This window comes from Hippocampus zosterae, chromosome 8 (genome assembly GCF_025434085.1).
Source record: "Hippocampus zosterae strain Florida chromosome 8, ASM2543408v3, whole genome shotgun sequence".
Taxonomy (NCBI): Eukaryota; Metazoa; Chordata; class Actinopteri; order Syngnathiformes; family Syngnathidae; genus Hippocampus; species Hippocampus zosterae.
In genome coordinates, this window is record NC_067458.1 from 23634921 (window position 1) to 23653498 (window position 18578).

Consider the following 18578-nt stretch of genomic DNA (forward strand, 5'->3'; position numbering starts at 1 on the left):
AAAAAAAAAAAATCTCGGAAGGCAAAAGAGCAGGCCTGCTTTTATTTTGATTTGAAATCTTTCATCTTGGTCACGATTTGAGTTTCTCACAGCGACGGGAGACACACATCAACCGTTCGGGAAAATAATAAGTGTGCCGTTGTCGAAGCGGCCAAACAGGTTGAACAAAAACAAAAAAATATTTGGTTGAGAACCGTGTTGCGCAACCATCGTGAAAAGCAAGCGAGGGCTCCAAAAGTTGAGCGAGTTGAATCAAGCGGCTGTCGAGGTGCCCTCGCACCCTTTTGCCATGACCGCGCCAAACTTTCACTCCAAGTTGTCACGGCGATGCTTCGAAGCTTTGATGCGTCACTCAGTGAAACTGACGTCAGGGTCAATTTCGCAACTGGGCTTCCGAAAGGCTCAAAAGTGATTTGTTCGCTCCGCGGTGCTGATTCCAAAGCGCCTACGCTGTCCCTCCCCTCCCCTTCCTCGCCCCTCAGACGTGTTTAAAGCAAAGAGATCAGACGCTGATAATCTCCATTGTCCCATCCCGGGGACGGGAGAATGGGGGGGGGGTCCCCCCAACCATGGCCCACTTTAAGCGGCAGAGCCATCTGCGGAGTCACAGATGGCAGCGGCACCGGCGGGATGATTCCGGACCAAAGATCCAATCGCACGCATACAAACCAGGAAGAGAGCTCGAGCCCAGTCGGAGAAATTACTTTCGCCGGGCCGATCGCTTGGAGTAATCCGTCTTGGTATGCGCTCGGGTATTTATGATGCTTTTAAATCTGGAATAACAGAGCGGTCATGTTTCACACGTATTGAAAAGAAAAAAAAAACAACAACCTGGATCTCCTTAAGTCACATGTGTTTTGTTTTAAGGAATTCTCGTCGCTGCCTCGTCGAAGATTAAATGAGCAGCCGGGCTGAAGCCGTTTTTGTGAGAGCGAAAGTCGTTGAGCCCCCATTTTCACAACGCAGGCACACACGCGGTCAGCTTACTCGGTTAAAAGCGGGTCTAAGTTGCGGCGCGGGTGGTCTAAGGCGATTTTGATGAATTTGGTGGTTTGTTGTCAAGTAGTGGTGGGGGGTGGGTTGTCACAAACAGAATGACGATCGAGGTTGGAAGGTGGACTCCAAGTGCCCACTTTGGAATGGCCAACTTGACATCATCCGCAAGTGGAGATCTTGCAGTTAACTCGAAAACCTACTTTGCCGATCCCCTGGACGGACTTCGCTTAGCGGGTCCGCTTGTGCCCTGTACACAACCCCTCCCCCGCGCCGAATTGATCGAGGGAGCCGCTTTGATCGAGTCAGGAATGTTCAGTTCTTCAACGGCGCAAATGCCCATTTTCTAGCAGCGCCCGTTTTACGAAAGAAAACCATCAAATGCCATCCGTGGGTACCGTTCGACCGTACTCTGCGCTAGACGTGCGCTGGGCAGGAAAATACTGCTATGATAAATTAGTCGTGATTTAAAAAAACATTTTTGGTCAGAAGCCGGTGCCGCCTTAGCATTTAGCTTGACAGCAAAGAAACAGCGGGGCCCTATAAAACACCCAAGCGAGACACAGACACACTCGAAGGACCATTGCAGGTCCCAGAATCCGAAAGAAAAGGCCACCAAACGCGTTCTTCCAAATGGGGCATTTCTTCTTTTGGAAGAAGTGCTGCCGAGGTAACGGCCCCGGGCAGAAAAGTCAATGGCGAGAATTCCTAGCGAGCGGCTCATTCAAAACAGGCTTTACAAACGGCGAGGGCGACGCGGAACGGCGCGCTCGCCATCACAGCAGGTCAGCCTTGATTTCACGTAAATGGAGAGCTAAGGAGAAGCGCAAAAACTTGCAATGGCAGAAATTCAAGCCAGCTGGCATGCACAAAAAAAAAACAACAACAACAAAAAATCCACTGGAGTTGGCCTCGTCCGTCTGTCCGTCTTGCCTGACGAGATTCCGCCATTTTTTTTTTTTTCCGGACCCGCTTTTGCCAGCAGTAACGGCACCCGGGAGGACTAAAAATCAGACTGGGCCGAATCAGATTACAAGCAAAACAAAAGCCTTCAGGAATGACATGTACTAAATACACCAAGAATGCAACCAGAACGGGATAGACGGAGAAACCGCACGAAAGCTGACCACACATGTTGAAATCCAAGGTTCTTAAGTACGCCTTCCCCCCCCCACATACACGCACATTTGGACCGTGGCAAGAGCCTCTACCGGTTCTGCCGTCATCGTCGTTTAATGAGCAAACAACGAGCCGAACAGCAGGCGAGCTTTGAAAAAATTGCAGGACAAATGTCCACGTTTTCTGGAAATTCTGCTCGGACTGGAGAAATCATTACAAAAGTCAGGACAGTAGAAATCGTTCCCGACATCCGGTTCCACTCTGGCACTACGGTAGAAATCATTACCGAGAGCTGATTACACTACAGTTTTTTTCCAGATTGTTTTTTACCTGAAAACGTCTCAATAAGGCACTGTTGCTTGGGGTTGACCCTTTGACCCTTTCTGGGACAGCGGCCACCCATGTTATCAGGTTACAGCAGTGGGTGTCAAACGTACGGCCCGCGGGACGAAACCCCCTAAAGGAGGTTCAATCAGGCCCGCAGGATAATTTAAAAGTGGAAAAAAAAAATGCATTTAAGACACGGAATGAATATTTCTCATTAAATGCAATTTGTGGATTGTCCACTAGGGGCGCACTGTTTTGATCAGAATAGAAAATAGCAGTCTCAGTCTGGCTTGTGGGCAGAGCGCGGCGGCGGAGTGTAATAGGCTTTTATCGATTCCTTTTTTTTTTTTTTTTAATCGATTTCTTTTTTTCAAGAAAATGTCGGTCAAACTCCAAATTGTGCATCAGGCATTCAACTTTGGGTTTCGCTGTATTTGTGTCCACACAAAGTAAAAGTGTAATGAAAGACAGTCGCGGGCTCGGGGCCAAGATTCATAACGGAGGGGGCCCGCCTGCTCGGCCGCAACTTCAGGTACTTTCCTCCCGGAGTGGGTGGGAACGCTTCGTTCCCACCCCTCCCGAAGCCGAAACGCTACGCTGACCTTCCATTCGTTGGGTGACGCAACTGCACTCTCTTTCTCTCTCTCTCGCTCGCTCTCACATTTCCCCACAGATGATTTGCCTTTTAAAGCTATTTGCAAGATCAAACTCTCCTGGGTTTTACAGCAACTAAAACGGTTCCTCTGAAAGGAAAAAAAAAAAACAATCCGGCAGATCTAACGCTTGGGATTCTGGGGGGGGGCAAAAAAAAAAAATCATGAGTAGAGGAGTAATACACCTTTTGTTGTGCCATCAAAGGATTATTCAAATCCTGGTTGAGGATTGAAGTCGCCTTTGTTCTTTAGCAATGGCCCAATGATCCCCCCCCCCCCCCCCCCCCGCTTCTCGTTGTCGCCCAAAGCCGTCTTCATAACTCTACCGGAATAACTTCTTCCCATCCCGCAGGATTTATTCCTCCCTCGGCTCCAGGGTAAACAGTCCCCGCAGAGAGGCGCGGCTTTGCTTCCCAAAAAGCAAAGAAAACACCAGCCGAGTTGGGTTTGAGCCCTCTGGCAATCGTCGCATTTATTTTGGGAGATTCTCCCCAATCGCGAGTGCGTTTTATTCCGATGAAAAGTGACGTACGCGAAAGGGTCTCACTCGGCGGCGTGCTCCGGAAAACCTCTAAAAAAAAAAAAAAATTCTGAAGGATCCATGCTCCAAATTGCACAGGAAGTTAGCCATTTTCAATCGAAGGAGCTATTTTTTGTGGGGGTGGGGGGATTGCATGGTTTTTGGCCATCTCCATTTGTGGATTTCGCCCAATCAGAAGCGGGTGTCCGAGACAGATAGCCAACGCGACATCGAATAGCTTCGGTGTTGGCGTTTTGATCGATGGCCACAACGTGCCCCAATAATTTGGTGGATACGCCAATCAGAACAGGATGCACGAAAATGTCTCGAGCAACGACGTCTCAAATTGGTGTCAATATTCGATGATCATCTCAAGGATGCCACCATGAAACACGGACCAAAAAAATGGAATCGTCTCTTTGGGACCATGCGGAGAAATTCACCAATTTCAACAAGTGTGTGGATTCCGGCGACAAATGTCTGTATTTTGTGGGTCCCCAACTCGCCATCTCTCCCCGTCCCCAAAACTCATCCGGTCGTTTACCCTGACCCAATCGACATAACACCGTATGACCCCCCTCACTCCCCCCCCCAAAATCTATCCCTTGAAGCCAGTTCGAGTCAGCGACATGAAATTTGGTTGTCGTTGCCGAACGTGAGTTGACCCCCAAAAAACAACTGCCATGCAACTGGAAAGCATATTGTCAAGCTTACAAAATCATCATAGATCATGCAGAATTTGCCACGATGTCGTAAAGTTTGAGTGAGACCGCCAAGATGGGCGGGGCTAAGCGAATAATCCCAAAAGCCCCGCGGAAAATTGAGCCTATAAACCTCGTTTGTCCCAGCGGGCCAGAAGTTTGAATCCCGACGCGTTCTCCGGAAGGAACAATAAGACGTCTTGTCCGCCGCTCGGATGTCACAAGTGGAAGTTCCCTTTGCGCCGGTAACTGGAGCTTCCCGCTCCTGGAAATTCAAGTTCGGCGGAAGAAACGGAAAAGTAAACATTTAATTACACGGGACACCGGGGAGGCTCTATTTTTAATACAATTCCCCCTCCCCCCCCCCCAAAAAACACAGCAGGGTGTTTATTTTTGTCCGTTTCAGTCCTCAGAAGTCGTATGAAATCTGAAGAGAAAAGCGCTTCGGCCAGACGACAAAGCAGAGAACAGAACGGCGAGCGGGTCATCGGCGATTTTCTCCGCCCCAGCGGGCCTGAGCTGCGAGCGGGTTGGGCCCGTCTCCCAGAAATGGAAAAAAAAAAAAAGTGGGATAGCGAGAGAAAGAAGAGCGACTAGAAAGCATGCATGCCAGTCGGAGAAAAAGGAACCAACGTGCCCCGAGGGGGGCCCGCAGAATAAAAGATGAAGGAGGAGGGTGAAAGGAAGCAACAAAAGCCGGAGTGGTAGCCGCCGCCACCGCCACCGCCGCCTCCTCGCGTGCGCTTGACTGCACAACAAGCCCAAATGGCAACTTCTCACGCTGACCTCAGGTTAATCCGCAACTTTTATTGCTCCATTAAGCATGAGAATCGTCAATATCCGCACAGGATCGAGTACACCGGGTTCATATTTGAGAGCTATCGGACATAATCTTTGAAGGAGCCCTTGGAAATGGTCAAAATGACTTCTTTTTGATTTTTTTTTTTTTTTTTTGGTGGGTTGACTCATGTTGGACATGCCGACCAAATTTCAAACCGAAAAGGCTGAATTTTGGAAATCGTGGAGCAGGATTCCATGACGAGTGATCAAACTTTGGTCCGCTCACAAAATTCTCAATCGGGACTTTGAAAGACTTTCTGGGTCTTTTCTGATTTTTTTTTTTGCATGCCTGCCTACTCACGATACTGGTAGGTCAAAAAAAAAAATAGACAGTTGAGTTTTGTAATTAACATCCAGTTCATCCAAAATCCAACAACTTTGCTCCACCCACAAGCAATGAGTAAAACTAAAATTTGGAAGTTTCGCGTCACCCATCTGACCAGGATACAAAATTTTGGTAGCATTCAGACAAAATCTCCAGCACTCCCCCCCCCCCCCATTTACATCCCAAAATAACCTGAAAATTGTTGCCATCATCCAACCAAAACAGCCAACTCCCGGAGTCTTTTCTGCCGGAGCCTTTTTTTGTGGGTCGACTCATCATAGAAACGTCGACCAAATTTCACGTGCTCGTTAAAATTGAATGTTTTAACGAGCGGTCAAACTTGTGAATCGCACAAAGCCTCGGAGGCGCGGCGCGTTCAAAGGCTTCCGTTGGCCTTCGGCGGTGACAAGAAGCAGAGCCAGCCCCCCAAAACGTGCGTCTGGGGGTTTGAGGGCGACTGCATAAACACTCCCGGCCTCCCACTCGAGTGTTAGCCTGACAAGTGAGGAAGAGCAGCAACGTGCAACTGATAACAACCATCACGGGGGCCCTGAGAGGAAGAGACCCCCAAATAAAGTCATAAAATAAACAACGTTGATAGCCGGCGCAGAGTAAGGCTTTGGCGTACTGCGGTAACCTTGGCTTTAGACTTTAAATTTTTTGTGGGACCACACAGATGCCTCAAATCTCTTTGAATTTTGGTAAGCGTATCTAGCAGGACAATGCCTCAAGGACACACGCCTCCAAGATCACCCAAATGCCAGTTCGTTTGGCAACATGAAATTTGTTTTTTTTTTCTATTTTGAATGAACCCACAAAAAAAAAAGTCCCAGGAAGCCATGCCTGACTGGATACAGCAAGCCATCCATGGGTTGGTCCGAAGCAGAAATTTTAGTCATTTTCAGGACATACTTATGCTTGAGATTTGCCCGATTGCTAACAACGCTAATGCTCATCATTTTTGTTTTCAGAGGCCACAATTTGAAGTTAAAAAATTGGCCATTTGGGGTTTTCAAGCGGCTATTTTATGATCATTTCAAACTCTCGACAGGCACGTGAAGTCCCGGGGAGAAACTCTTCTCCGAGATGAGACTCTGGCGTTTGTTTTATGGCCGGATAGGATCTTTATCTCCAGATATGGGAAGCTTTCGTCTTGCTTGTCTTGATGATGAGGTGGAGGGGTGGTGTGGGGGTGCATGATGACTTGACCCCTGACCTCAAAGGCTTGCCGACCTGGCCCACCCCCCCCCAACATTCACAACACAAAAGAGCAAACACGGGCGCCCCTCCATCTTGCGGAGTGGCCAATTAAGAGTGGATTTGGGCTTTGACAAGATGGTGAATGGCCGACGGGTCAGCGGGGCGTCAAACGCCGGATGGAAGAGGCCACGTTATTAAACTGTCAAGCCAAATGACCGAAACAAGCTCATGCTTCATTTTTGATGATCTGAAAAACTGCACTGAAAACCTCGAGAGCAGCGTCCGGTAAAAAAGTGGGACCCGGTAGTCTTCGAAAAAACACCAAAAGAGTCCGTTTCTTTGAAATTTGAAATATTACCGTAATGACCATAAACTAGGCGCATCGGATTTTTAGGCGCACTGTGAGCTTTGAAGAAAATGGAAGACTTTGAGGTGCGCCTTTTGGTGGGGGAAATACAGAAAAGTTTCACAAGTAGAACAACAGTCCACAAGGTGGGCAGAACTGTCAAACGGACCCCAAATTCAAACAAGACCCCGCATTGAGGACCACTGCCAAGGATCTTCTTGCATTTACAACTCCTGCGCTTTGTTTAGTCTGAAGGTTGAAAGTTGCCCTTCATGCGTTCCTCTTCAGTGGGGCGGTCACCCGGCTCAGGGTTTGGTCTGCGTCCGCTTTTGTCAATCCCGCGCCCACATTTTTTTCTGTGGCGACCTTTGACAGCTCCGTAGGGCAATAAAACTATTTTGCCGCTCGGTAGCCGGGAGCAATTCAGGCCACCGGCGCTGAGCGCGGCTTTGAAGCGAAAGCATCAACTGCCCGCCCCCCTTTGGAGGCCGCAAAATTTTTTAGTCATGCAGTCAATCGCCATTTTCCTGCAGTTTAGTTCCTATCTTCTAAAACTCTCGAGGTTCAGGAGGTCTGCCGAACAAGTTGGGCGGTAAACGGCGGCGAGCAAACATGCCACCCGGGAAGTTTTCAACAGGAAGGAAGCACGAGTGAATTTTGCGGGCTTCGCCATGCAGGTGTTTAGACTGCGATCGGACTGGAATGTCAACCTGGATCCGCCGACCGCCTGTCTGAGAAAAAGCCCCGTCGTCGTCAATCATCAGCCCCCCCCCCACCCCCACCCCCGGCGCATCCAGAAGCACCTGAGAATTTTTCAAGGGGGGAAAAGGATTCAGGACTCAACTAAGCGAGTTGGGAGTATTTTGACCTTGGGATTTGAGTGACATTTTTTGGGACGGTTTTGAGACACCCCCCCCCCCCCCCCACACACACACACACACCCAGGACGATCTGGTCTAAGTGGCTGAGGAGAAGGACGTTTGGAGTTCCTTGCTCAAACCGCTGCCCACGCCAACTCGACAGCCCTGACTCGGGATACCGGTTTGAGTTTTGGGCCACGTGACGTCAAGCATTTTTCGAGTCTATTTTCTACTTGGGATAGTTTCTTTCAAATTTTAGGTGACGTTGTGAATTGTTTGATTGACCAGATTTTAGATTTTTATTTGGAATTTTTGGTATGTCTGTAAAGTGATTTGACTGCTCAAAATTCTTGTGGCAGTTTTGGGCCACGTGACGTCAAGCATTTTTCGAGTCTATTTTCTACTTGGGATATTTTATTTCAAATTTTAGGTGACGTTGTGAATTGTTTGATTGACCAGATTTTAGATTTTTATTTGGAATTTTTGGTCTGTCTGTAAAGTGATTTATTTGACTGCTCAAAATTCTTGTGGCAGTTTTGGGCCACGTGACGTCAAGCATTTTTCGAGTCTATTTTCTACTTTGGATATTTTCTTTCAAATTTTAGGTGACGTTGTGAATTGTTTGATTGACCAGATTTTAGATTTTTATTTGGAATTTTTGGTCTGTCTGTAAAGTGATTTATTTGACTGCTCAAAATTCTTGTGGCAGTTTTGGGCCACGTTTCCTTGGAATTTGAGGTCAATTTCAGGGCCGTTCCACCACCAACATTTTGGGCATTTTCTTACTTGAGGATCATATTTTCTTTGCAAATTGAGTTGAGTTGTTTGACTGATTCTACTGTTGGAACACATTTTGGTTGGAATTTGGGTTCAACACTTGAGTTGTTCACCTTCCAAAGTTGGAGAATCTTCTTCTTGTAATGGAATATAATTTTCTGGGAATTTTAGGCCAATTTTTGAGACACTGAAGAGCCAAAAATCTGGGCTCTACTTTTTCTAGGTATATATTTTTTTTACATCTCCAATTTTAGGTCAGGTTTTAAGTTTTTTGTCTGCCCGCATTCTTGACTCTCTCCCTACTTTTGGAGATATTTTTGATTCACTTGATTTATTATTTATTATTTATTACATTATTGCCGATGATGATGACAAAAAAGCGCTTTTGGGGTCAAAAGCACCGTGGGATTTAATGGAGTCTTCGTTTCAAGGCCAAGATGGTTTTTGGTTGGTTTTCTCATGCCACACCGTTTTGTTTTTTTGTTTGTTTGTTTCTTCTTTTCCTCTTTTGTTATTTTTTTGGAGGAACCGAGAGGGTAGCTTTAGGTAGCTGCAGGGAGGCTTGGGCTGCTTCAAAACGCAAATGTTAGCGTAGACCGGCAAAAAATATTTAAAAAAAAAAGACTGAGGGATTTCAGGTTCAGGACCCATCTCAGAAGCACTTGCTCTGGTGGAGGGTCCCACCGCAGGAATGTTAAGTGTAATCACTCACACATTTCTCCACCAATACCCCCCACACCCCCCAGGGCAATTAAAATCTTGAAACCCCCCCCCCCCCCCTGCCCCTCAAGTCTCACTTGGACCCCACAACAAGCACACTTTGCAAATTTAGGCAGCACGTGTGGAGGGCAAAGTCCTTGAAGTCGAAGCCAGCCCCAGGGGGTGTTCCCGGTCACTGGCTGGACAAGAACGGTTCAGTGGCAAACATTTCAAGGGCTTGCTGGGACGCGGAGGACCCCCCCCCCCCAAAAAAAAAGTCTTTCAAGTAAGCCTCGACTGCCTGTTCACACTCCCGTTGTCCATAAATGGGACACCGCCACATGAAATCCCTTGGAGGAAACCGAAAGAAGATTCTGGATCGCACGGCACTCCAAAGAGATGTTTATCTTTCACTCCCACTTCAAGTTTGCGGTAAAAGTGACCCGCACCAAACAACAAAGAATCAAGCATACATTTCAACACCAGAATGTTCAACCAAAACCACACGACAACGGAAGTCGGTTCGCTCAATGCCAACATAAAATGCAAAATGTCAAGGACAAGCTAACAATAAATAGCATTCACGTTATGGTTAGCATAAACCGTCAGACAACTGCTACTCTCACACACCGTAAATATTAACATTTGTCCAAAAGAAAGTCTTCTTTTACTTTCTTCCTTCCATAACTTTGAAAGGAAGTAAATTGGGCATTTCTCCATTGTGAGACGAGTAAAGGTTTTCTTATTCTTAACGCTAACATATAACACGCAGCCACACAGACCGTGGCTAGCCTAAATTAGCATAGATGTCACGGTCACTATCAACCTCCAAACAACTTATACTGTCACATGAACAAGCATCACATACAAACCGAAAATCCCACGTGCATTAATATCGATATTGGGGACTCCAAAACTAGTTGGACACCTTCTCTGCCTCTTCTCAATTACACTACATGTTTTCCAGAAGATCTTAGCGTTGCTCGGCATGTGTTCGTAGTACACTGACGGCGCTCTAAATTTGGACATGAATCCCTACACAGTACAAAATCCAGAGAAATTTGTGGGGAAAAAAATGGGGGGGGGGGTGACTGAAAGAAAAAAAAAATAAAATACAGAAGCGACACTGAGAATGTTAAGTATAATCCAAAAGGAAGCTGTGGTGATGACATCAGCGGAATAACACAAACAAGTATCAAGGCTGTCTGGGCACAGTCACTGTCTGGGAAGTACGACGAAGGGCAGCGAGGAGGAGGAGGAGGAGGAGGACGAAGGCAAGCCTTTGAAAACGCTCTCTATCATTAGCAGCGCCACTAAATCAACGGCAGGTTGTTCGGACCTGCAGAAATATGCCTGCGATAATGAAAGAGAGAAAAAAAAAGCTCGTTAGACGTCGTAAAAGGCGAAAGATATCCCAAGGGAGCCTTGACCCCGCCTGCCTTTGTGCAAAGACGTCCCCCCCCCCCTCTCTGAGCGTCCCTCCGATTGACACTGCGGGTCAAAGAGATCAATTCTTTTTTTTTTTTCACGATTAATTTGTATTTCACGCAACGCCTATTCGATATGATTTGCATTGACATGCTCTGCAAATATGACCCAAAGCATACCACATCACAAGCTCCGCAAACAACATCTATATTTCATTGCAATGATGTGATCCAAAGCATACCACATCATATGCGCGACAACTTTCGATCTGGGAAAGACCAGCTCGTGACCCGTAGCAAAGCGCGCCATATGTCCAATATTAATTTATCCATCTTCGGAAAAGGAATAGCTCGTGATCCAAATCATACCACATCATCTGCCAAATACGTATATCACTCTGGCGATGGAAAAAGATCATCTCACAATTCACAGCAGAAGACATCATGTATCCAACACCCATCAATCGATCAAAAGGACCAGCTCGCGACCCAAAGCATACCACATCATGAACGCCATCTCTGAATCGACATATCTCACGGATGAGTTAATGATCCGACGCATACCACATCATGTCCGACATCTAAGGGGGGGGGGGGGGATACAAAAAAAAAAGTCATGATCCAAAGCATACCACATCATACCGAATGTTCAACATGTATCTGTTGGGAAGGAACACCCATGATCCAAAGCATGCCACATCACGTGACAAATCTTTTCCCCAACCAATTTTTCGATGAAAAGCAAAACATGTCACGATCCAAAGCATACCACATCGCGTGTGATCGGACTTACGACGCAAAGTAACCCACATCACATGACCAACATTTTCCCACCTATTTAGCGAAAGAAAGGAACTCCCATCATCCAAAGCATACCACATCAACATTAGGAATGATGTGGGCTTCAAAAAGTGTGTTGGGTGTTTTTTTTTTTTTCACTTTTATGACAAGTTTGGAATGTTAAAACGATTCCTTTCCCCCCCCCCCCCCCCGCCCCCCCCGTCTCTAGTTCAGGTCTATATTTCCCCCAGCCCTATGCGAGAAGCCGTTCGGTTTTTGGGACAGGAATGTGCTGAGCCGCCAGCCGTTGTGCTCAGTTTGGGAAAAGCCTCGTAACTTAAAACCCGCTCCGGCCGGACGGACGCCGTCTGGCGAGCGCGCCGTCCGCCCGTCTGTCCAAACACGTGGCCGATGGGACGTTTGCCAGACGCCTTCTTCAAGCTGGTTTTGGAGTCAAAAGTTTTCGTGTCATTTCAGCCCCTCCCCTCCCCTGTTCCCTCGCGGGAGCGCAACCCAACACCGGCGGAACAATCCGGGGCTCACCCCCCCCCCCCCCCGAGTCAAATTTAAACATTTTTCAGGGAGCCTCTCGCAATCCCACGTTGAATTCTTTCCTTTAAGACATATCGGAAAAATGAAAGCAGTTGATTCAAAAAGGACAGTACAGTAGGTCCTTCCTCATTAGGGGCACGGATTTAAAAAAAAAAAGAGCAATCCAACCCTCCCACCCCCAAAACCGACCCCCCCCCCCCCCACCCCCAAAACCCCGTGCCCGCATTTACACCGATTGTCATGCAGATGAAGTATGGCCTTGTTTTTAAGGATATTCTGCCGCCCCCCCCCCCCTCCCCGACACCCCCCCCCCTGACCCGACACCATTCATGTCATTTGGGCAACATTTTTGCGGCATGAAAATTTCGCCTTCTGGCGTCACTCGGCTACTCGAATCAAATCGAGAAGCGCTCGCACGTTTTCACGTGCGCCATTTGCAGTCCGGTTTGTGTCCTCGTGTCTTTAAGGGGCGTGGCCTAGTGACTAATTACTGGGTGGATTTCAGACGGCAGCTTCCGACACAAGAAAGCGTGAGTGTTAAATTTCACCGCGCCGTCCCCGGGAGTTGCGTTCAGCGTAATTTCTCGTTTATCGCGGGGTTTATAAATCCACGAACTCCGCACGTGTGATATTCGTATCCAGAATTGAAATTTTCACGTACATCACAGACCATCACTACAGTATATGTATGTGAGGTGCCGTTCTTCTTTTTGTCCACTTGGTGTCGCCAGAGCGACTTTGGCGGTCGACGTGTGTCGACTTTTCAAAAGACGGGGTCGGCTCTGTTGAGTTTCAATCAACGATTTCCTGACCGGAGCATTCGCAAACTGGGGTGTACGGTGACGGCGTCAGGTTGCAATTCGTTCTGGTCGGCGGAAAATCACAACAACCATGTCTTAAAAGTTTTTTGGGGGGAGGGGGGGGGTCCCGTCGGCCATAAATTGGATGCAGAAAAGTGACAGAGGACAACGACGGGGAACGACTTTTTTTTAAGATGACAGCTCAGATTTCAGTTGCCATTCAGGCAAGATTTGGATAATGGGGCGGGGGGGGGGGGGGGGGGACAGATAAACACCTTGAGGCAGCGGAAGTAAAGAAACACGTGGAAGGGTCTGCGGGTTGGGCATGTACGGGCTTGCTCAGCTCAAACGGGCATGACCGTCTTTGCATTTCGACTAACGGCAAACGTTTGATTTCGAGGACTTTTGGGTCAGGTTTGAAATCAAACACGGTGAAGCAGCATTTGGCTGTTATGCTGCGTGCAAATCATATTCTAGCGAAATCAGCTCCAATTAGAAATGCTTTTAAATCCAGGTTAAAACCTTAACCGGAAATCCATTTCAGGGGGAGGATAACCTTTGTTCTCTTTCAATTTCCTTTTAAGTGTCGCGCTTTGGCTCATGCGAAGCGCATGGAGTTGACATAAAGTGCACCCGAAGCAATGAAGCCGCCTCGCCTTTTACGCTCTAGATATGAAATCAGCTCGCCATTTTCCCTTTTGTCAACCTCCGCGGGTTTATATGACAACGTCAAAAAATGTTTGTTTTTTTTAAATGCAAACACAGAGCGGAATTTTACTTTCAAGATGTCGAGGAAAGCGGCAAGTTCCGGCAATTTCAGGTGCTTATGCGTCTTCTACAGCGAAGGGATGCCCCGAGTGCTTCCTGCTGTGTGCGTGTGGGCTTTACCATACATAAAAACACTCTCCCTTAACAGAGTGGGGGATAAGGGTGGGAGGGTGGTGGGGGGGGGCACTTGGTTTTAAAAGAACCAGGCCTGGCCACATGCTGTGTTATCTGGGTCATGAATTCTTAACCGGCAGCCATGCAGAGTTCAACCTGTTTACTTGCATGAATGGGACAAATAAGAAGAAAAGGCCGCCCGGACACGCCTCTCCCACAAGTCACATTTGGGGGGCGGGGGGGGGGGGCATTTGGAAGGCGGGTATTCATCTTCAGGCATCATCATTCGTCGTGCTACGAAAAGGCATTTGGCACTCGAGAAATGACGATCATAAAAAGCACAAAACGCTCGCTAGGTATCATCATGACCGTTCAGATCCTAGGGCAGAGCCACCATGCGGTTTTTACAAACATTCCAACAACTTTCGAGCTATGTTAGAGGAGGAAATGGTTTTTGGACCACTAAATTATTATCAGACATGCAGGGTATACATTTTTAACCTTCTTGTTGTGATAGAAACGACCACCACTGTCTGTTGTTTGCGGGTCAATTTTTACCCAGGGTCTAACTTAGTCCTAATCATTAAAAAAGATCTGTCGTTTAGAATTGGATGTGGAGCACCGATTCGCAGAGGGTGGTGCATCGGGCTCTGTACAATTGAGTTGTATTTAACTTGACTGAATACTATTTTATTTATTTTTATTTTAATCAACATTTGAAAGCTATAAATATCAACATCGAACTTTTTTTTTTTAAACACAACACTGCCAGGTGAATTTTTATCATTGAGTTCCAAAAAGGAGGACGGCATGTTGATGAGGTGGAAAAATAATTTCAGCGAAAAATTATTGAAGTGTGAAAAGACGACAGGTCTTTTTTTTTTAAGTTGATGTAAGGCATCTTATTATAAAGATATTTTGGGCTGGGGTCAAATGCATTTCAAACCCAAGTAAAACGAACAGCAAATGACTGAAAACGATTTTTTTTTTTAAAACACACACAAAAGTGACTTACATGAAAGAAACGAGTGAGGCGAATTCAGCGAAAGTGCGTCTTAAGCATTTGGGATAAGTAGAAGAAGGTGTGTACTCACGGACTGCCTCCTGTTTGGGGTCCATCTCGCAGCAAGTCTCCTGGAGCCGCCCGACCTTCCGCTGTAGCCCGCGGAGCCTGTGGCCGGTGGCGGCCAGGTCGCCCTCCAGCTCGTGGAACACCGAGCAGGCGTGCTTGGCCAGGTCGGACAGCTGGCGGAGGGTCCGAGCCAGCGCCACATGGGTGACGGATAGCAGGTCGTGGAAAGGCGAGCCCCCTTCGCCGTCCGCGTCGCCCTCCTCCGGCTCCTCGCCTCTCTCGACGCGGCAGAGGGACCGGGGCTCCACCAGCCGCTTGAAGAACGGCATGTCGCTCGGCGTAAATCCGGCAAAAGTGAGGCCAAAGTGGGCGCAGACGCTGTCCACGCCTCGGGCCGCCGTGATCCGCTCGGCGTGGCTTCAGATGCCCCCCATGCTTGTTGCATCTGGGAGGGCGGACTGAGGCGCTCCTGTAGTCTGCCCGCTTCCAATACAGCCTGACTTTTTTACGCCCCCCCCCTTCCGCACCACCACAGCAGCTCCACACTAACTAGAGGTGGTTTTTAAAAACTCAAAGAGGGGGAGCAGGTAAAACACGGTGCGGAGCTTGTGGAGCAGGACTCGACTAAAAAAAAAATGGACCGGCGTGCTGCCTTCACGGACCCCGGGAAAACACATTAACACACGAAGATCGGTGAAAAGGGTCCGCGAGGAGAGCACTTGGCGCCGATAAAAACAAAACGTACTCATTCGATCGATTTATTTTATCTTAAAAGATAAGATAAGATATCCTTTATTTGTCCCACACTGGTTGATGGTTAGAATGCAAAGAACAGGGCTCAACTACAAGAAGCTTCGAGTGTCGTCTTTGGGCACATCGTGAAAACAACGGCGCACAGATTTCGGCAGAAAATTTTGGCAACAATGGAAACACATTTTAATTATTTTGTATGAGGGATTTATAGCTAGATAAATGAAAATGTTTGTTCTGAGACTCTTAAACAAACAAACAAAAAACCATACACAACACCCTGTGGGGATGTCCCTTCCCTAAAATAGATGCCTGGTGCCTTGCTAGCGAGCTCGATGGGCATATGAATAAAAAAATATATGTGGGGGTTGTTAATCTGAGTGGCCCCTTGAAGAAAAATGGTCGAAAAAATGATATACTCAAACAATCCAACCAATCAATCATTATTTAATCCGCTTATCCTCAATAGATTTTTTAAATGTATTACTTCTTTGTTTTAAGAGGCAAACAATTCTTTGGAGGAAAAAAATCCCAGAAAAGTATAAATATTAAAAAGAGTAAAATCGGGAAAAATAATGGTAGAAAATGCGAATTTGCAGGTGCAGAACTGTGAATATGCATTAACTGTAATTTTAAATTGCAAAATCAAAATTCAACACTAGACGTCGAACATGTCTTTGTTGCACTTACACTGCCCTATACTACAATGTAAGTAGGCCTAATGGGTTTTTTTTCATATTTGGGATGATATGCAAGGATAAACAGTACTTCAATAATATTCAAATATTGAGTGAGTTGATTTTTGTGAAAAAAAATAATGTCGAAAATGAGTTCTTGCACTTAATGTTAGTTTCTTGTTGAGCAGTTTTGTGCCATCCTTGAATCGTCATTTTTATGCAAGAGAGTCTTTCGTACTGGTGGGGTGGGGGGGGGGGGGGGGGGGACCCCCAACAAGTGGTCATTTTGTTGGTGCGTTGGTGTTGTGGTGGGCGTCGGTGCGCGTGTGGAGGTTAATCTTTCGCCGCGGCCTCTTCATTCAGATTTGCTGAATGCGTGTTTATCTAAATCCCGCCGTCCCGACAGGCTAAAGCTCTTCCTGTTGCCACGCTCGTGTCTGCCGCTAACGCTAGCGCTAGCGCAGAAATGCAACCTTTGCAAAGCCGCGGCCGGGGACAAAGGCTGCCACGACGCACCAGAGAGAGATGCCATGTCGTCATGCTTTTTTTTTGGCGGGGGGGGGGGGGGGGGGAACAAAAGGTCCAAGTTGAGCGCACAAAAGATAATAATCTGAGCTCTCGGCTCTGTGAGCAGTGAGGGATTAATTGGCTACGATAACGACATTTGAAAAACCAAGGTCAAGAAGAGATGAAAACTAGCTAGAATGAAAAACTCCAAACTATTTTAACCCCGTTGGATCCCGTATATAACTCTTGAGGCGACAAATGGCCGTCATATTTAGCCCCAGCTGTTCGTGTGCAACGCCAAGCAAATACTTGCGAGTGCTATTCATGGTCCAGCTACCTGCTGTTCATGACGCCATCGCGCTGTGTCGACTGCGGATGCTACGCTAATGGAGAGCCCGGTAAAGTGAACATAAGAAAATTGAAGAGTTTGGACAACCTTGCCAATTGTGAACAATAAAAAAAAAAATTGAAAAAAGATGCTTTTCCATCCTGCAACAACGAGGCACTCTAAAGGGACCGCGTCAACATAAAGCCCCTTTCCATACACTAGTTCTCAAGACGGAGTTTTCAAGAAAAAGATTCCTCTCCTCGCTCTTCACTATTGCACTAATGCTCTATATGACATGTGCACTCGGGACGACGAGGCGCTCGAAACGAGCCACACAAGTGTGAAGCGTCTCTCCATACGCTGCGTTGTCAAGTTGGACTGCCTGCCACACCGGCACAAAGCCTCCTGTCCATACTCTGGTTCTCAACTCAGCCTAAAAAAAAAATAAAAAAAATCCCCCTCCTCCCTTTCCATCTTTCTCTGCTTGACGTGCTGCGCTCATGGCGGACAATGAGGCGCTGTAAAAGGGCCACACAAGCAAGAAGCGTCTGGCTACATGCTGGTTGTCAAGTTAGATTATATATATATATTTTTTTGGAAGTTATCCCTTTATTGCTTTCACGTCTATCTCTGCATGATGTGCATGCGCTCATGTCCGACAACGAGGCGCTCTAAAACAACTGAATTTAGACTTCATTTATACATTCGACTCACGAGGGCTAAAAAAAAAATCATAATTTGAAGCCATTTCCCTTGTTTTCTAACTTACTCGGCCGTGGTCAAATCGAAATGACATCGAGGGCTTTTGTTTACTCGTGGGCGCCATCTGCGCTTTTTCCACCGGAAGCACGTGTGAAAATTTCAATGAAGTCATGCAGATCATTTCACGCGCCGACCGCGTTGGCAAGCCTCTGATCATTTAGCGGGCCAGCCAGTTAGCGTGTGAGGTGTTTAATAGGGAGCCAAGTGTGTCAGAGGATATATCGGGGACAAACGGTGGCGGGTGCATCTGGGAATACGGCCATTTTTTTTTGCTGCCTTGTTGTATCTGTATTTGGAAAAACATCTGTTTTCATCCCACGTGCCTCCGCTACGCCCTAATAGCAGGATAGGATCGGCATGTTGTGACATTTGCTCCGGTTGCTCTCCGAATTAGCCATCGGAGGATTGGCTAATTGCCCTTCGAGAAACAAGCCAGCTGTTTGACGAGAGCCGTCAACGGAGGCCCGTTAGCGTGAATGCTAACAATACATGGCGCTCACTTGAGGCAAGTCATTAGGAACTTGGAATCTGTTCCCATTTGTACGAGGACAGAGCCGGTTCACTGGAAGAATAACAACAACAAAAGAGTTCTCTCTTCCGTTCCGGAAGAGTCGACTTATTTGGCACCTCTCTCTATTGATATGTTAAAACAGATGCTAAATATTTTTGCGATGAAAGCAA

The 18578-nt window shown here is 47.1% G+C and overlaps 1 protein-coding gene and 1 long non-coding RNA gene across 3 annotated transcripts in view; one reads left to right on the forward strand and one right to left on the reverse strand.

Moving 5' to 3' along the window:
• Positions 1-15471, reverse strand: part of LOC127605926 (actin remodeling regulator NHS-like) — a 43024-nt gene extending 27553 nt beyond the window's left edge. The window contains exon 1 of one of the 2 annotated variants that reach the window (XM_052073826.1): positions 14896-15471. In XM_052073826.1, the coding sequence (XP_051929786.1) occupies positions 14896-15202 (307 nt within the window). In that variant the 5' untranslated portion in view covers positions 15203-15471. The remainder of the gene's footprint in view (positions 1-14895) is intronic. The other variant, XM_052073825.1, reaches the window with a different exon arrangement.
• The window catches only part of LOC127605961 (uncharacterized), a 313508-nt gene that overhangs the window by 234133 nt on the left and 60797 nt on the right, over positions 1-18578 (forward strand). The gene's annotated exons all lie outside the window — the stretch shown is intronic.